At 40.2% G+C, this 14,471-nt stretch overlaps 1 protein-coding gene across 1 annotated transcript; it reads left to right on the top strand.

Annotated features, from left to right (window-relative positions):
- The first annotated feature begins 3,317 nt into the window (after window positions 1-3,317).
- On the top strand, window positions 3,318-14,228 carry KBTBD8 (kelch repeat and BTB domain containing 8). Its single transcript, XM_082059955.1, has 4 exons — window positions 3,318-3,449; window positions 5,887-6,097; window positions 6,740-7,854; window positions 10,545-14,228. Exons 1-4 carry the CDS (start codon window positions 3,434-3,436, stop codon window positions 11,006-11,008), a joined length of 1,806 nt encoding a protein of 601 aa, XP_081916081.1. The 5' UTR covers window positions 3,318-3,433; the 3' UTR covers window positions 11,009-14,228.
- Window positions 14,229-14,471: the final 243 nt, after the last annotated feature.

The following is a 14,471-nucleotide window of genomic DNA, read 5'->3' as shown; positions in this document are numbered from 1 at the left end:
CCCTTTCAAAGCTGCTTGAGCCAACCCTTATTCTGGTCCGGTTGCACTTATTATCTTCATTTTGTTGTCACAAGTACACGTGAAAGGTCTTGCCCAATGCGTGTAGCAAGAGCTGGATCCTCCAGAAGAGCTCTGTGCCTCATCTCTTGTGTAGCAAGAGCACCGGAGATGGTTTGGGCAGTTCCCTACCACATGATCCAAACTAACAATTTGCCGAAGATATGACGCTTTCTTGGTCCCTATATTTGAAGGTAGATGAACCACAGTTTCCTAATTAACTTGTTCTCTAGTTCTAATGAAGAAGGGAAACATTTTTCAATAGCTTGTTTGTTCAAACTTTTTTTTTTCCCTGGTGTTTCCTAAGTTCTCAAATCTGAAAAAGTGTGTAATTTGCCTAGTTTCTCCTGAAACCTTTTCTTCCCCTCTTTTCTTGCTTGGGCTCACGACAAAGACATTCTTTATTTTGAAGGCAAGAATCCCAGAACAAGCAGTGCCAGTTCTGAGTTCATGAGGGGGGCAATGTTTCTAATCACTTACAAAAGACAGACGTGGACTCCCTGTTCCTTCTTGGTTGACATCATTTCATTTTTGGTTTTGAACCTTTGGAATATCCAATGGACAAAACCCCTTTCTCCATCAAGTGTTTTCAGCTGTATGTTTTCAAACTGTATCTGCAGGAGTGATAAAGTAGGTGTGAAATTAAAGCATAAGTGAGAGCATCCCAGCCCTTCAGTAACCAGGACATTTTGGATTCTTGCGAAATCTTAAAGCGGTATCACCAGTTTCAGTGCATTGCTGGCCAGAAGAATAAAAAACAAAAAAAAACCCACAAACAATAAAAAAAAAACAAAACCAAAACCAAACCAAACAACAAGCCAGCAAGCAAACCCAAAACAAAAACCACACACACAAAATACCACCCTAAAACAAACATCAACCCTCCCACCCCCAACCAAACCAAAAAAACATGCTACCAAAAAATACTCTAATATTGATGAGGATTTTACATCAATATATCTCTAAGAGCTTCACAGCTCCTCATTGTCTCCTGGGAGGGCAAAATCCATGAAATCAAATTATTTGATTGACAGCATGCAGTAAATTAGTGTAAGCTTCAGGCCAAGAACCCAATTTTGTGACTTGTAGTTCTACATTCAAACACTGGGCCAGTATCGCTTCTGAGGCAAAACAATGACAGAAGAAAGAAAAGGGTGCAGCAGAAGGAAAGGGAGCTGGAATTCACTAAGCATCCTGTAATTTCTGAAAGAACTGATTCTGCTATTTGTGTGCAATGCAAATGCCATCTACACCACCTAGCTTTAACACGCTAGGCGACTGCCACAGATTCCAGAGCAACTTGCACAGGCAACACACTTTTCGTTTAGCCCTTGAGAGATCCAGCAAATAATATGCAGAGCTGGGTGAAAAAGCCTGATTCCTGGACCTCCACGGGAGCACAACGCTGTGCTAAATCCTGAGTGCTGGGGAGTGCTAATGAGGCTTTCCAGAGAGGTGAGGGGATGATGGCAGTTTACACTTGAGAAAGACTTCAGGCTAAGGAAAAGTGCTGATGTCAATGCCTCTTAAAAAAAATATTTAAACGTGTTTGTATGGCAATTTATTTGCTTCACCAAAAACCTTACAAAGGCAAGCTATTAAAAGAAAAGCTTGTGCTCCCAAGTACCGCTTCAATGCATTATCTATACTAAAAAACATTCTCCATTTCGCTTCTGCATTTTGAACACTAATCCAGCCCAGCCTAAGTGTCCACACTGAAGGAAATGAACTGGATCAGGCAATGTCATTTGCTAAAATGTAAGAGTGGAGGTATTTTCCTTCCCTTCGTTTTATATTTCTGGGGACAATTTCACAGGCCGTGCCATTGCTGAATGGGGAAATTGGAAAACTGCAGAATCGATTTGCAGACGTGAAGTTCTATTTTCTTTTACACCTCCTTCATCAGGGTCCCTATCGCGCCTGTGTTGTGCAGCGTTATTATCGACAGCAGCCCGGACACCATTGGTAATTGCTAAAGCAGGGACGAGCTCTGCTTTGCAAGCGAAAGCAAAACCACAGCAGCAGCAGTCAGGGGGCACTGAGTGGTACTATTCTCGCCTTTAAATTCATCTGCTTTGCAGCATTGGTAATGTACACATGCTACTTTATTTCAAATAGTTTAACACAAATACATTTTAAAAATCCTATTTAAATTCATTTTTGTCTGCATTTTTTTTTAAATAAAACAAACGTCACAGCTAAAAGCTGTATTAACTGTATGTTGATTAAAACCAGAAAAATATACTGGACTTCTGAATGCTTCCAGTATTTAATCCTTTCATTAACTGCGTTTCGCAAAGAAAAAAAAAAAAAAAAAGGTCTTCCACAGCAAACTTCTGATAATGACTCAGTTACCAGGAATGAAACCAGTGGCCAGTTGCTGCAGAAAACTGGAAAAGCCGGTGACTATCAGCCACTTGATCTCCGGGATGGAGAAAAACGTGCTTTGTGATATTAAAGGTCATTGGCAACAAAATGGTTGCTTGTCTGCTGGAGTCATTCAGCTGCTCTCTGTGCAGGGTTGGCATGGCTGGGCTGGCTGGCCACGCTGTGCTGGGGGTGCAGGCACAGGAGAAAAAAAAAGGCTCCTGGCACGATGAGCCTTCAGACTAAGTAGCTTATTATATGTTTTTCATAAAAAGTCAATTCAGCCTTGCAAAACTCTGGATTTCACATCCAGATACTGCCCTGCCCCTGACCATGTCCCTGCAGCAAGAGGATGACAGCAGGCGTATTTTTTTTTTCCCCCTTGTCTGCCTGTTTTCCAGCTATGGCTGTGGTGGCTGCTCTGCCCATCCTGCTGGTCAGCCGGCTCCTGGGTGTCCCCCTGACCCCCTTCAGGAGGTTTGCCCCAGGAGATGCAGGCTAGTGAGGACTGGAGAGAGGCAGTGCAAGGCCTGAGAAAGCAGAAATTGGAACAGATTTATTTATATGGAGAAGCTGTTTGTGCTGGAAAGGGGAGAAGCGTGAGCCAAGGTGCTGAGCGCCGCTCACCAGCCCCTGCCTGAGGGCCCCAAAATGGCCGCTCCGCCCTGAGGCGCCCGCCTCCTGGTTGCTACGCAACGGGCAGGACCCGCCGGCCCTGTCGCCTCCTGGAAACTACATCTCCCAGGCGGCTCGCCCGGGGGGAACTACAGCTCCCAGCATGCCCTGCGCACCAGGGGCGGGGCGCCTGCAGGCTCCTGCACTACATTTCCCGGCAGCCCGCGGGGGCGGCGGCCAATCGGTGCGGCCCAGGTTGGTGGGTGCGCGGAGCGGGGTTGGCTTCCGCGGGAGTAAGCGCGGAGCGGAGAGGAAGCGGCGCAGGGGAAGCGGTGCCGGTGACATTTCCTTTCGGGCCGCCCCCCTCTCCCGCTGCCGGAGCGGGGCCCCGAGAATGGCAGCGTTAGGAGGTCGGTGCGGCCGGGCCAGCGAGGCGGGAGAACGGGCTGAACGGGGGAGCGGCCTGTGGGGTGGGGCGCCCGGGACAAGGCGCTGCTGAGGGGTGTCGGGGCCTGTGCGCTGAGGGGTGTCTCCGTGAGGGGCTCGTAGCGGGGGGTGTTGGGGCTTCTCTGCTGAGGGGTGTCGGGGAGGGTGCTCCGCGGGGGGTGTCCGTGGGGAGCACCATGTGAGGGAAGGGTGCTTGGTGCCCCTGGGCTGAGGGGTGGCTGTGGTGGGCCCTGGGGTGGGTGGATGGGCTCTTGGAGGCCCGGTGGGGCAGGGCTGCTTGGATGAGGGGCCTGTGGTGTGGGTTGTCCCTTCTAGGTTGCGAAGATGACAGCAGAGGAGAGTGTTTGGGGGAGGAGGGTCAGGGGTGTGAGGTAAAAGGACGCCTGGATGAGGGCCTGTAAATGGGGAGAGAGCAATACCGTGCGGTGGTACTGTGCTTTGTGAGGGTGAAGGAGGGTTTCCTTTTGAGGGACACCCCCGTACTGTGGTCTTTGTGAAGGAGGAGCAGTATTGTCCGTGATGAAAGGCTCCTGTGAAGCTGGATATGTGGGCAGTGGTGAAGGGAGGGGTGTCTGAGAAATTAACGTGGAGAGAACTTTGGGAGATGTCTGGGAGGAACAGAGTTCAAATTGAGAGGTGCAAGTGAGAGGAATATTAATAGAGGAAAAAGATGCTTAGTGTAGGAGTGAGAAAATGAAGGTGATGAAAGTGACTGGGAAGGTTTTATGGGGTGAGAGCTGTAATGTGCATAGTGTCAAGGATGAAACAGAAAAACTGGAATACAGAGGTGAGTATCTATTCCAGCATTGAAAGCTGCCTTGATTACATGTGCTCATTGCCCAAGTGACTGGTATGGTCAGAAGACAACTATTTTGCATCTTTTTCACTATTGGAAAGTAAATGAAACTTTTCTGCACCGGCAGCTGCATCAAAGTTTTCTTGTACATCAAAGATTTGCTAGTTAGGAAGCTTTGGAGCCAATCTAGCAGAGTATTATTTACTTGAAATTTGCTCACTAGTGATTAGCATTGTTTCTAAACAAGTACAAGTACACATTCTCGCTTTCCCTAATGATTGGTTAGTTGGAGTTCATTTACTGTGGTAGAGTCCCCTGTTGTAGATCTTACCTTTCAGTAGTCACTATTGTATTTGAAAAAAACAAAAAATAAAATAATAATAATAATAAAAAACTAACCAAAAAAACACAACAACAAAAAAAACAAACAAACCAACCAACCAAACAAAAACAACAACAACAACAAACAACCAAAAGAACAAAAAAATACCCTGTTTTGAAGGTGTTTCCTAGCAGTACTTTGAAGAGACACAGACAGTATTTGGCCCCAAGCCTGCCATGGGAAATTTGTGTCCAACAGCAGATCCCTCCCGGTTTAATTGTGACTGTGCTCAAAGCTGTGTCTGAATTCTGAGTGACAGAAATTGTAACTGCTGTATATCACTGAGAGTTAGAATTTAAATGTCTTATTCATCATCAGCATTGTTGTTTGCTATCCTCTTTGCCCCTTATTGTTGCCCAAAATTTGTTGGAAGCATTCTCTGTTGCAGTGAGTAGCTTTACCTGATTTGCAGCTCTTACCACCTAATGTTTTTCTTTTGAGTTCTCCTTTGTTGTTGTTGCGTAAAAATTTTACTGCTATTACGAAACAGATATTGCTCAATTTTCACTTTGGGATTTACTTCATATCATGTTCCTTGGAAGCATATGCTCCACTTCATATGTTTTCACAGTGGTGTGTGAGCTCCTTCGTACCTGAGTAATTTTAATCGGTATTTGTATTTTATTTGTAAATAAAAACATGTGGTTGTATGTACAAGCTTATGTGAATTCAGGTTTGTTGCCCAACATGTTTACTGTATGCCTGTTTTTTCATGAGTCTATGCTATGAACCATCACTTGTGTAAGTCAGTAACCAGTTCCTCTTTCAGTGTAAAGTTAAGTACATACATAGGGACTTGTGTAATGGTGATGTGTGTTTGGGGCTTATTTTATTCTTCTGCATTCTTTGTTTTTTCCCATTTTATAAGTCAGTAAGCTTTGTGATTCTTCACTTAATTTCTCCCCTCCCATGGAGTATGTAAAAAACACAAACTATTGATATTATTTTTTCTGTAATATTAATGGATATAATTTTACAGGTTAATAGTAACCTACGTGTCCGTTGGGAAAAGGAAAAAAAATGTGGTATCTTTGTGTCTTTCTATCTTTACTCACCCTTGAAAATGTTAGACTTGCTGTTGGTGGATGGTGACGGTGAGGAAGGATGGAATATTCATTTGTGCTAGTTCTGTATGCACATGGGTTTTGCGGGGGGTGGGGGGGAGGGTCAGGAGTGAGTTGTTTATTGCTTTGTGTTAAACAGTTCCAATTTTGCTTTGTAGAGCCAAGTAAGTTTTCACAAACACTGAACGGAATTCCTTCTTCAAACACAGTCAGCAGTGGAATGGACCCCTTCCATGCCTGTAGTATTCTTCAACAGCTTAAAACCATGTATGATGAAGGACAACTGACAGACATTGTAGTGGAAGTGGATCATGGGAAAACATTCTCCTGTCATAGGAATGTTCTTGCTGCAATCAGTCCTTATTTCAGGTACAATAGTCCATTGTTCTAGTGGTGATCAAAATTAGAATTATAACTTATTTTCATTAAAAGAAATAAAAAAACCCCACACCTATACTAATAATCCTTGTAGTTATTGATAGTATAGTGCACCTAGTAAGTAATGATTGTTTTCTTAAGATCAATGCATTAATCAGTGTCTGTTTATCAAAGGAGAGTTTAATTGGAGAAAATGCGACATTATTTAAAAACAAATAAACAAATGTTTCCAGTATGAGGGCATCTTGGATACAGTGACAGCATAGTTAAATTTCTTGTTTCCTTTTAAAGTTATATATTCCAGCATGCTAGAATATGCACATGAAATAACATGTTGAAAGTTGAGTGCAGAGACTTGGTTATGTCAAGAGCTTTGTTTGTAAACTGTGTGAATCTTAATAAGGGGTTAATGAGATAATTAAGCAAGAAATTCCAGCTTGCCACTTTCGTTTCAGTAAGTCTAGAACTGGTCTTAAATTTAGGTACCCAAACAGGGCAGTGTAACATCAATGAGAAATGTATTTGTGCTGATACAAGGGCAAACACATTTGGATTAGTTGTACAATATAATTTTATTATACCTGTAGTTAGAAGGTAATTACAAATAAACTGCTAAATATTTTTCTTTTGTAGATCTATGTTCACTAGCGGCCTTACAGAGAGTACCCAGAAAGAAGTCCGAATCGTTGGTGTTGAAGCAGAGTCAATGCATTTAGTATTGAACTATGCATATACCTCCAGAGTAATGCTGACAGAGGCCAATGTTCAAGCTTTGTTCACTGCAGCTAGTATCTTCCAGATCCCTTCCATACAAGACCAGTGTGCTAAATATATGATCAGTCATTTGGACCCACAGAACTCCATTGGGGTGTTTATCTTTGCTGATCACTATGGTCATCAAGAACTCAAAGACAGATCACAAGACTACATTCGTAAAAAGTTTCTGAGTGTCACCAAAGAGCAAGAATTTCTTCAGTTGAGAAAAGACCAACTGATAAGTATACTCGACAGTGATGATTTAAACGTAGACAAAGAAGAACATGTTTATGACAGCATTATAAGGTGGTTTGAGCATGAACAAAATAAGAGAGAAGTGCACCTTCCGGAAATATTTGCCAAATGCATCCGTATGCCTCTGTTGGAAGAGACATTTTTAGAGAAAATCCCTCCCATGTTTGCACAGGCTATGGCCAAAAGCTGTGTACAAAAGGGACAACATAGTGCCAATGGCTATACACAACGGCTTGGAATGACCGCTTCTGAAATGATCATATGCTTTGATGCTGCCCACAAACACTCAGGAAAGAAGCAAACAGTGCCTTGTTTAGATTCGGTCACAGGGAGAGTGTTTAAACTATGCAAGCCACCAAATGACTTGAGAGAGGTTGGAATTCTTGTATCTCCTGATAATGATATTTATATTGCGGGTGGTTACAGACCAAGCAGCAGCGAGGTCTCCATTGACCACAGAGCAGAGAGTGATTTTTGGATGTATGATCACTCTGGCAATAGGTGGATTCCGAAAGCTCCTTTGTTGCGAGCCAGAATAGGCTGCAAATTGGTTCATTGCTGTGGTAAACTGTATGCAATAGGTGGTCGCGTTTATGAAGGAGATGGACGAAACTCACTCAAGTCTGTGGAGTGTTATGACAGCCGAGAGAACTGTTGGACAGCTGTCTGTCCGATGCCGGTAGCAATGGAGTTTCATAGTGCTGTGGAATATAAGGATAACATCTATGTTTTACAGGGTAAGGTGGTTTGACTGACTACATGGTGTTTTCCTGGAAGTGGGGATTGTTCAAGCTGACTGCCTACTCTCTCTTAAGCACCTTAAAAAAACCTGAGTTTTCTGGACATTTAAAGAGTGCCCTGGGGCAACAGGTGGGAGGAAAGCTAGAGAGAATGGTGGGTGAGGAAGAGTGAGGTTGCTGCTTCAGTTAGAATCATAGAACCATTTCAGTTGGAAGAGACCCTCAGGATTATTGAGTGCAAACAACCTAACTCTAGTACTAAACCATGTCCCTAAGAACCTCATCTAAATGCCTTTTAAATCCCTGGTGACTCTACCACTTCCCTGAGCAGCCTGTTCCAGTGCCTGACAACCCCTTCCGTGAAGAATTTTTTTCTAATATCCAGTCTAAACCTACCCTGGTGCAACTTGAGTTCTCCTGCCCTGGGAATGTGTCACTATGTTGTAGTATTGAGTTACTGTACAAATGGCAGGTTTGGTGGTGTTCTAAGTCAACAACATAGTACTAAATTTTACTATGGAAATTCTTTATTAAATCTTCCTCATCTGAGTGAAATGTACTGATGTTGAAGAAAAGAAATTGTCATATGAAAAAAGCACTTTGCGTTTTATTTAGCTAAACCTGTGAAGATTCTTCTTGTCTGTGTTCTTGGTTACTTGTAAGTTAACCACTGTAGGTCTTTGTTCCCTGCCCTAACCTGCTTTCTGAAGTCATCCTGGTAACAAAGAAAGATGATGTAGATTTATTGCTTTCTAGTTAGCTTTGTTTCTTTGGTCAGTAATTATAGTACTGCCTTTACATCTTTTCTTCCAGCAAATGATCAGACTGATTGGTGTATTAGATATTGATTCTTAAATGAATAAAAAGGATTGTTATGGGAATGGGTCAAATAATTTATTCTTTATTTTATTTATGGAGATCTTATATAAAAATGTGTGTCTGCATGAGCCATATAGCAGTCTGCACTTAGAAGTGCTGAGACTGATCTATAAGAGTCCCAAGAAATGTAAAGAAAAGAGAAGGGGGTGTCTTGGTTACGTTTTGCTGAGGGTGACCTCTATAAACACCTGCAGAAGTTGGGGTCTTAGATCCATACCCTCTTTTGGTCACTCTCTATACAAAGCTGGACCAGAGAATACTGTAATATTGTTATTTACTGAAGAAATCAACCTGATTTTGTGACTTTGCCTTCCTTCTACTTGGTAAGGTTGGTGGGCGTCTGCATGATTTGCAGAGTTTTCTTTCATTGTTTCTGTATCAGGTTTGACTCTGGTTGTAGCTTTAAATAATTCTGTTACACTGGCAAGTTTTTGCAGTCTGTCCCTTCTATTGGGTCAGTTATCTGCTTTAGGTGGTTAAAAAGGAATATTAACTTGGTAGGGTATTTGCTCATTCTTTAAATATTTCTTAGAACTGCTAAAAAGTGGATATTATAACCTATAGAATAAGAGTGCATCCTGTTTACAAATTTTAGCTGCACTAATTCTGTGCTTCAGTGGTTTAAATGACAACTCGATGCTTGCGTAAATAAGCAAGCAAATTATAAATAGTTGTGTTATGTGGAATTAAGGCAACTTTTCTATTTGAGTGTGTTAGATAAAACCTTGATTGAGTTGCACTGAAGTGGTACAAAAAAGGTAACTTTCAATAATTTTTCTAGAGAAAGCTCGTAAATTTGAAGTAGTCAATAGGGATTGATGAGAGTGTTAAAATGCCAATGAAATGCAAGTGTCAGTCACAGGAGATTACACTGTGGAACAAAAGTGAGTGATCAAAAGATGTATTATCTGTAAGACTTAATCTCTTCAGCTATGTTCCACTCAATTTACTTTATTATTTCTGTATTCTTTGTTATACTTGAGGTGTTCAGTTACACAGCAGCTTGGTTAAAATCTCTAAAAAGCTGTGTGAAATTATACATTATTTAAATTATGCTAATATTTAGCAAATGTTAGGCCTTTCTCCTTTGGCTTTACAAAAGACAAGGTGGTCTTTATCCATGTCCTTTTTTTCAAGTTTGCAAAGCATGAGCTTTCAGTCATCTGAGCTTTTGTTACCTAAATTCTGTAGATAGTACTCTGTGCAGTCCACAGAAGAGGTGTTTTATAACCTAATCACAAAACTAACGATGAATCAGTAGCAAGTATTCACCTGGCTTCCTTTTAAACCAATCATCCTAAATATGTAACCCAGCCACCTGATACAAATAGCTTCAAAATCGCTGTGTAGTACAAGACACAATTATTTGCTCAGATCCAACAACTTTCAAGCACTGAATTCTGAGACTCCACAGTCTGTAGATGACATGTTGTGAAGATGTTAAAGAACAAAACAAATACTTCAGATATTTGAAATGTTTGGTCCCAGATTTTGAAGCGTGGTCTAGAAGTAGTAAAGGATAGCTAGGAAATATGTAAAACATTGTATTTCAGATATGTTTCAAATCCCCTCTACTTCAGCTGGAATAGAAACTAGTAGTTTTTAATCATGCTTTTAATATTTTTGTGATACACTTGGAGGAAAGCAGGCAATGGTGATGGGTTTTTTTTGCTTTGGGATCAAGGCTTTTAAAAATTGTTAGACCATTTCTGTCCATGGAAGAACATACCTGAAAGCTTAGTTGCTGCAGAATTGTTGTTTTGGAAATGAAGCATAAGTTATGTTTTATTTTTCCTCTCTCTTTTCAGGGGAATTTTTTCTCTGCTATGATCCTCAGAAGGATTACTGGGGATTTTTGACCCCAATGACTGTGCCTAGAATCCAAGGCTTGGCAACTGTATACAATGACTCCATCTACTACATAGCTGGAACCTGTGGAAACCATCAACGTATGTTTACCGTAGAGGCCTATGACATTGAACAAAATAAGTGGACTCGAAAAAAAGACTTTCCATGTGATCAGTCCATTAATCCGTATATAAAACTCGTACTCCTCAAAAATAAACTCCATCTGTTTGTCAGAGCTACTCAAGTCACTGTTGAAGAACACGTTTTCAGAACCAGCAGGAAAAATTCGCTCTACCAGTATGATGAGGTTACTGACCAGTGGCAAAAAGTATATGAGACTCCAGATAGGCTCTGGGATTTGGGCCGGCATTTTGAATGTGTTGTTGCTAAATTGTATCCGCAGTGTCTTCAGAAAGTTATTTAATTTTTGTTCTTTTCAGTAACAGGCCTTAGTGATTTCAGTGGTAATCTGATGCTAGAGAAAACATGTCTTAAAAGAAAACAAAGAAATTCTGTCAGTATTTATTGTAAGCTGAAACAGACAGTTTTTTGTATATGAGGATGGGTGCTCTTTAAAGGTTGCAGTCTGGGGAGGGAATTACTGGTTCAGTTTCATATTTACTGATATTTTCCTGGGAAATGAGAAGGAGGTTACAAAGTGCAATTATCAGCATTTTTTTTCTGGTAACACTTAATCATGTCATACTAGAGGGGTGTTTTTGTGGTAAGAGCAAATTAGGTGGAAGAGCCAGGATAACTATGCACTACAGTGAAAGAAAATCAGCGTTAATAGCTAAGGATGTCAAAGATGTCTTGAAGTGACTTCTGTTTTTTTTCGCTTTTTTTTTTTTTAATACGGGTAAAATTTGAGGCAATATCACTAAGTTGTGGGTTTTTTCGTTTGTTTGTTTTAATTTTAGATTGAAAGTACATAGAGGAATGGTAGATCCTGATTCATAATGATCTTTTTTCTGTACTGTTTTTGAAGTCTGCTAAGATGTTTGTGATGTTGTTTGTGCACTACAATTTGGGAGGAAAAACTCAAGTTGGAATTGAAACATGGAATACCTTTGCCCCGGACAGAGGCTTGTTCACATTACTGTACCATGTCCTGTCTGTGGAATTTTGTTAAATTTGAGATGAATGATAGTGGGGGGAAAACTCCAACACCTGTTTTCTGCCACTTAGATGTAGTGTTGTAAAAACTTCTTTTTAACACTGCTTAAAACCTTATTTCCATCCCATAAAGGGCTTTAACCCAAAAGTTGATGGTGCTAGTACATTTTTAATACTTGTTTGTCTGAAATGGGCTGGTCTTATGCTACTGTTTAAGACAGCCTGTTATTTTTCATGGTGTGTGTGTCTCTTTTCAGGCCCTGTCCTGTCATCATATTGTCTTTTTTAACATAACATTTTTACTGCAGTGATGTTCTTGCACAGAATGGTGACAGGATTTGGCCTTAATAAAATAGTCGTGGGTTTTTTTTGTTGTGGTGGTGTTGTGGTTTGTTTTTTTGTTTGTGTAGGGTGTTAATTCTCTCTCCGCTAAAATACAGTGCTATGTGCAGAGTCGGCATGTGCTCCAGTAATTTGGAAAAGCGTGGCTTAACTTTACAAGTTGTTCTTCTTTTCTCCCCGCAATCAAACTCTCAAATATCTTCTATTTCATTCTGATCTATAATGTGAAAATTTGCACTACTGAGCTGTCTTCATTATCCAGTGTATTAAAGCAAAATTAACAATGTGTCCATGGATTAAATAATCATAAATGCAAATACAGAATAGGGATCCAATAGATTGCAAAACTTTTCTCTATGTATTTAACATTTAGCTCATTTTTAAGAAGTAAATAAGTTCAAAGTTCAGCCTCTACTTCAATAGCGAAAACTGGATTGAAAAGTGGAGAGGTGAATCCTAAAACGTGTATCAGCTGTAATTCAACAGGTTTAATTTCTTACAGCTCTGTTTTTTGCAGAGCTGTGAGTGTGTGTTATCTCACTCTTCCCTATTTTCTCAAATTGACCCAAGTAAACCAGTTAACTTGAAAGAGCAGTGGCCATTGCTGGCTGTAAGTGCTTACTTACCATTATCTGGCTTAACAGCTGATATTTCAGTGAGCCAAATATTTAGCTCATTGTTTATCCCCCTGGCATGGCTGAGGATTTGGATGATGTTTGTTTACTATGTAGTCTTACTGTTCCCAGATGGAATCTTTCTAATACACAAAAACACTTGCCTGGTTCTATTACTTAATTCTTGCACAAAATGTTTAAAAGGCAAAAAACAAAAAACTGTGAAATGACACAAAAAAAAGAAGCCTCTTTGCATTACATACCTCATCTTCCGGAGACTCACCAAACCGCTTCTTTCAAATACGAGCGCCTGAAGTTTTTTCTGAAGTAAAGTTGAAGTTGACTGCATTTTCCAGCAGTGTTGAGGTGTGTTGTTTGTTTAGTTTTCTTCTGGATACTGTTTTATATATATCCATAGCCAAGATTAAGAGGGTTTTTTCAAGTACAGCTAATTTCATTTTTAAAATTAGGCTTAGTCCTTGGCTAGCTCTCTTTGCGCTGTTGTAGGCCTCTAGCTGCAAGCTTTCTGAAGCACCCTCCCTAACAGTGTTGCATTTGTGTGTAAAACAATTTCTTCTTTTTTGCAAAGTGTTATGTAACTTTTTTCCTTTTTTTTTCTTTTTTTTTTTTAGCTTGGTTGAACATTTACAAGATTTCTTGCTGCTTTTTGACAATCTTCTATATTTATTTAGTAGAACAAATTTCAATATATTACTTGAAACTATGAAATAGAATTGAGTTAGCAACTGACTGGTCATGTGATGTATAGAAGTACAATACACTGTGGTTAATTCTGCAGTAGGTTTGTTAATTTTGTTTATCTGCACTAAAGTACGAAGATCTCCATTCTGTTTAACCATTCAAACTGAGGGTGTGATCCAAGTCTGTAATGTATTTAAAAGCTAAATCCTGGAAGTTGCCGTGGGAGTAGAATATACTAAATCTTGTGCATGAGGAGTTTGTTGAGACAGTAATGTAGCTGTGACATGTTGCCAATTCTAAAATGCTTCTACATTTTGCTGAAAATCAGATTCCTGGTGAAGTTTTGCTTTAGAGTCGGGCTTAAGTAAACTTGCACAGCACAAAAACAAAAAAACAAAATAAATAATTGCACCAAAGGTACTGATAATATTTAAACAGCAATCTGTACATTTTCCCCACTTGCTATTTTTTCTGCATTTGTTTATTTCCCTTTATTAAATGAATTTCTAGCATCGTAAGGACTTACGTGAGTGTAAATCTCTTTTTCCAAAATATTAGTTACTTTAGAAGGAAATATTTTGTAATTTCCACTTGATTCCATTGGTAAAACTTAGAATAACTAAAAGCAGTTTTGGTGCACCAGACATGCAGTGTGTGTATGTTCTACAAGAAATGGAAGAGCTCCCCGTTCGTGAGGCTGTTTAGAAGTGGCATCCAACATTCAGTGCTCAGGTATGTTAGTAAGAAGTACTGTAGTCCTATGAGGGCAAATGTGTGGATTTTTAAACATTTTGCCATAATTGCACAATTTTGCATTTTTACTTAATGTCATGTTATGTTTCTTAAAATAAACCTATTGTTGAAATACAACGGAGTTCCATTTGTTTTGTGATAAATCTGTGTGCATTTCAGTGGAGTAAATTTCTGAAAATTAACCCGGTGATAAAACTTTTCAGTGCTTGTTCAGTTCTTCTGTTCCTGCTTGTGCGTCCCAGCTGTATGAAATGTAACATGGGTTTTTTAAGGCAGCACTAAGCTGTTGAGTGAGGTGAAAGGTGCTTTTTTCTTCCTTTTGTCTTTGTGGCTATTCAGGTCTAACTTCTCATTTGCTTA

This window comes from Streptopelia decaocto, assembly GCF_964273445.1.
Source record: "Streptopelia decaocto genome assembly, chromosome: 8".
NCBI lineage: Eukaryota > Metazoa > Chordata > Aves > Columbiformes > Columbidae > Streptopelia > Streptopelia decaocto.
The sequence above is the reverse complement of the archived record's forward strand: the minus strand, read 5'-3'. Positions and strand labels throughout refer to the sequence as shown.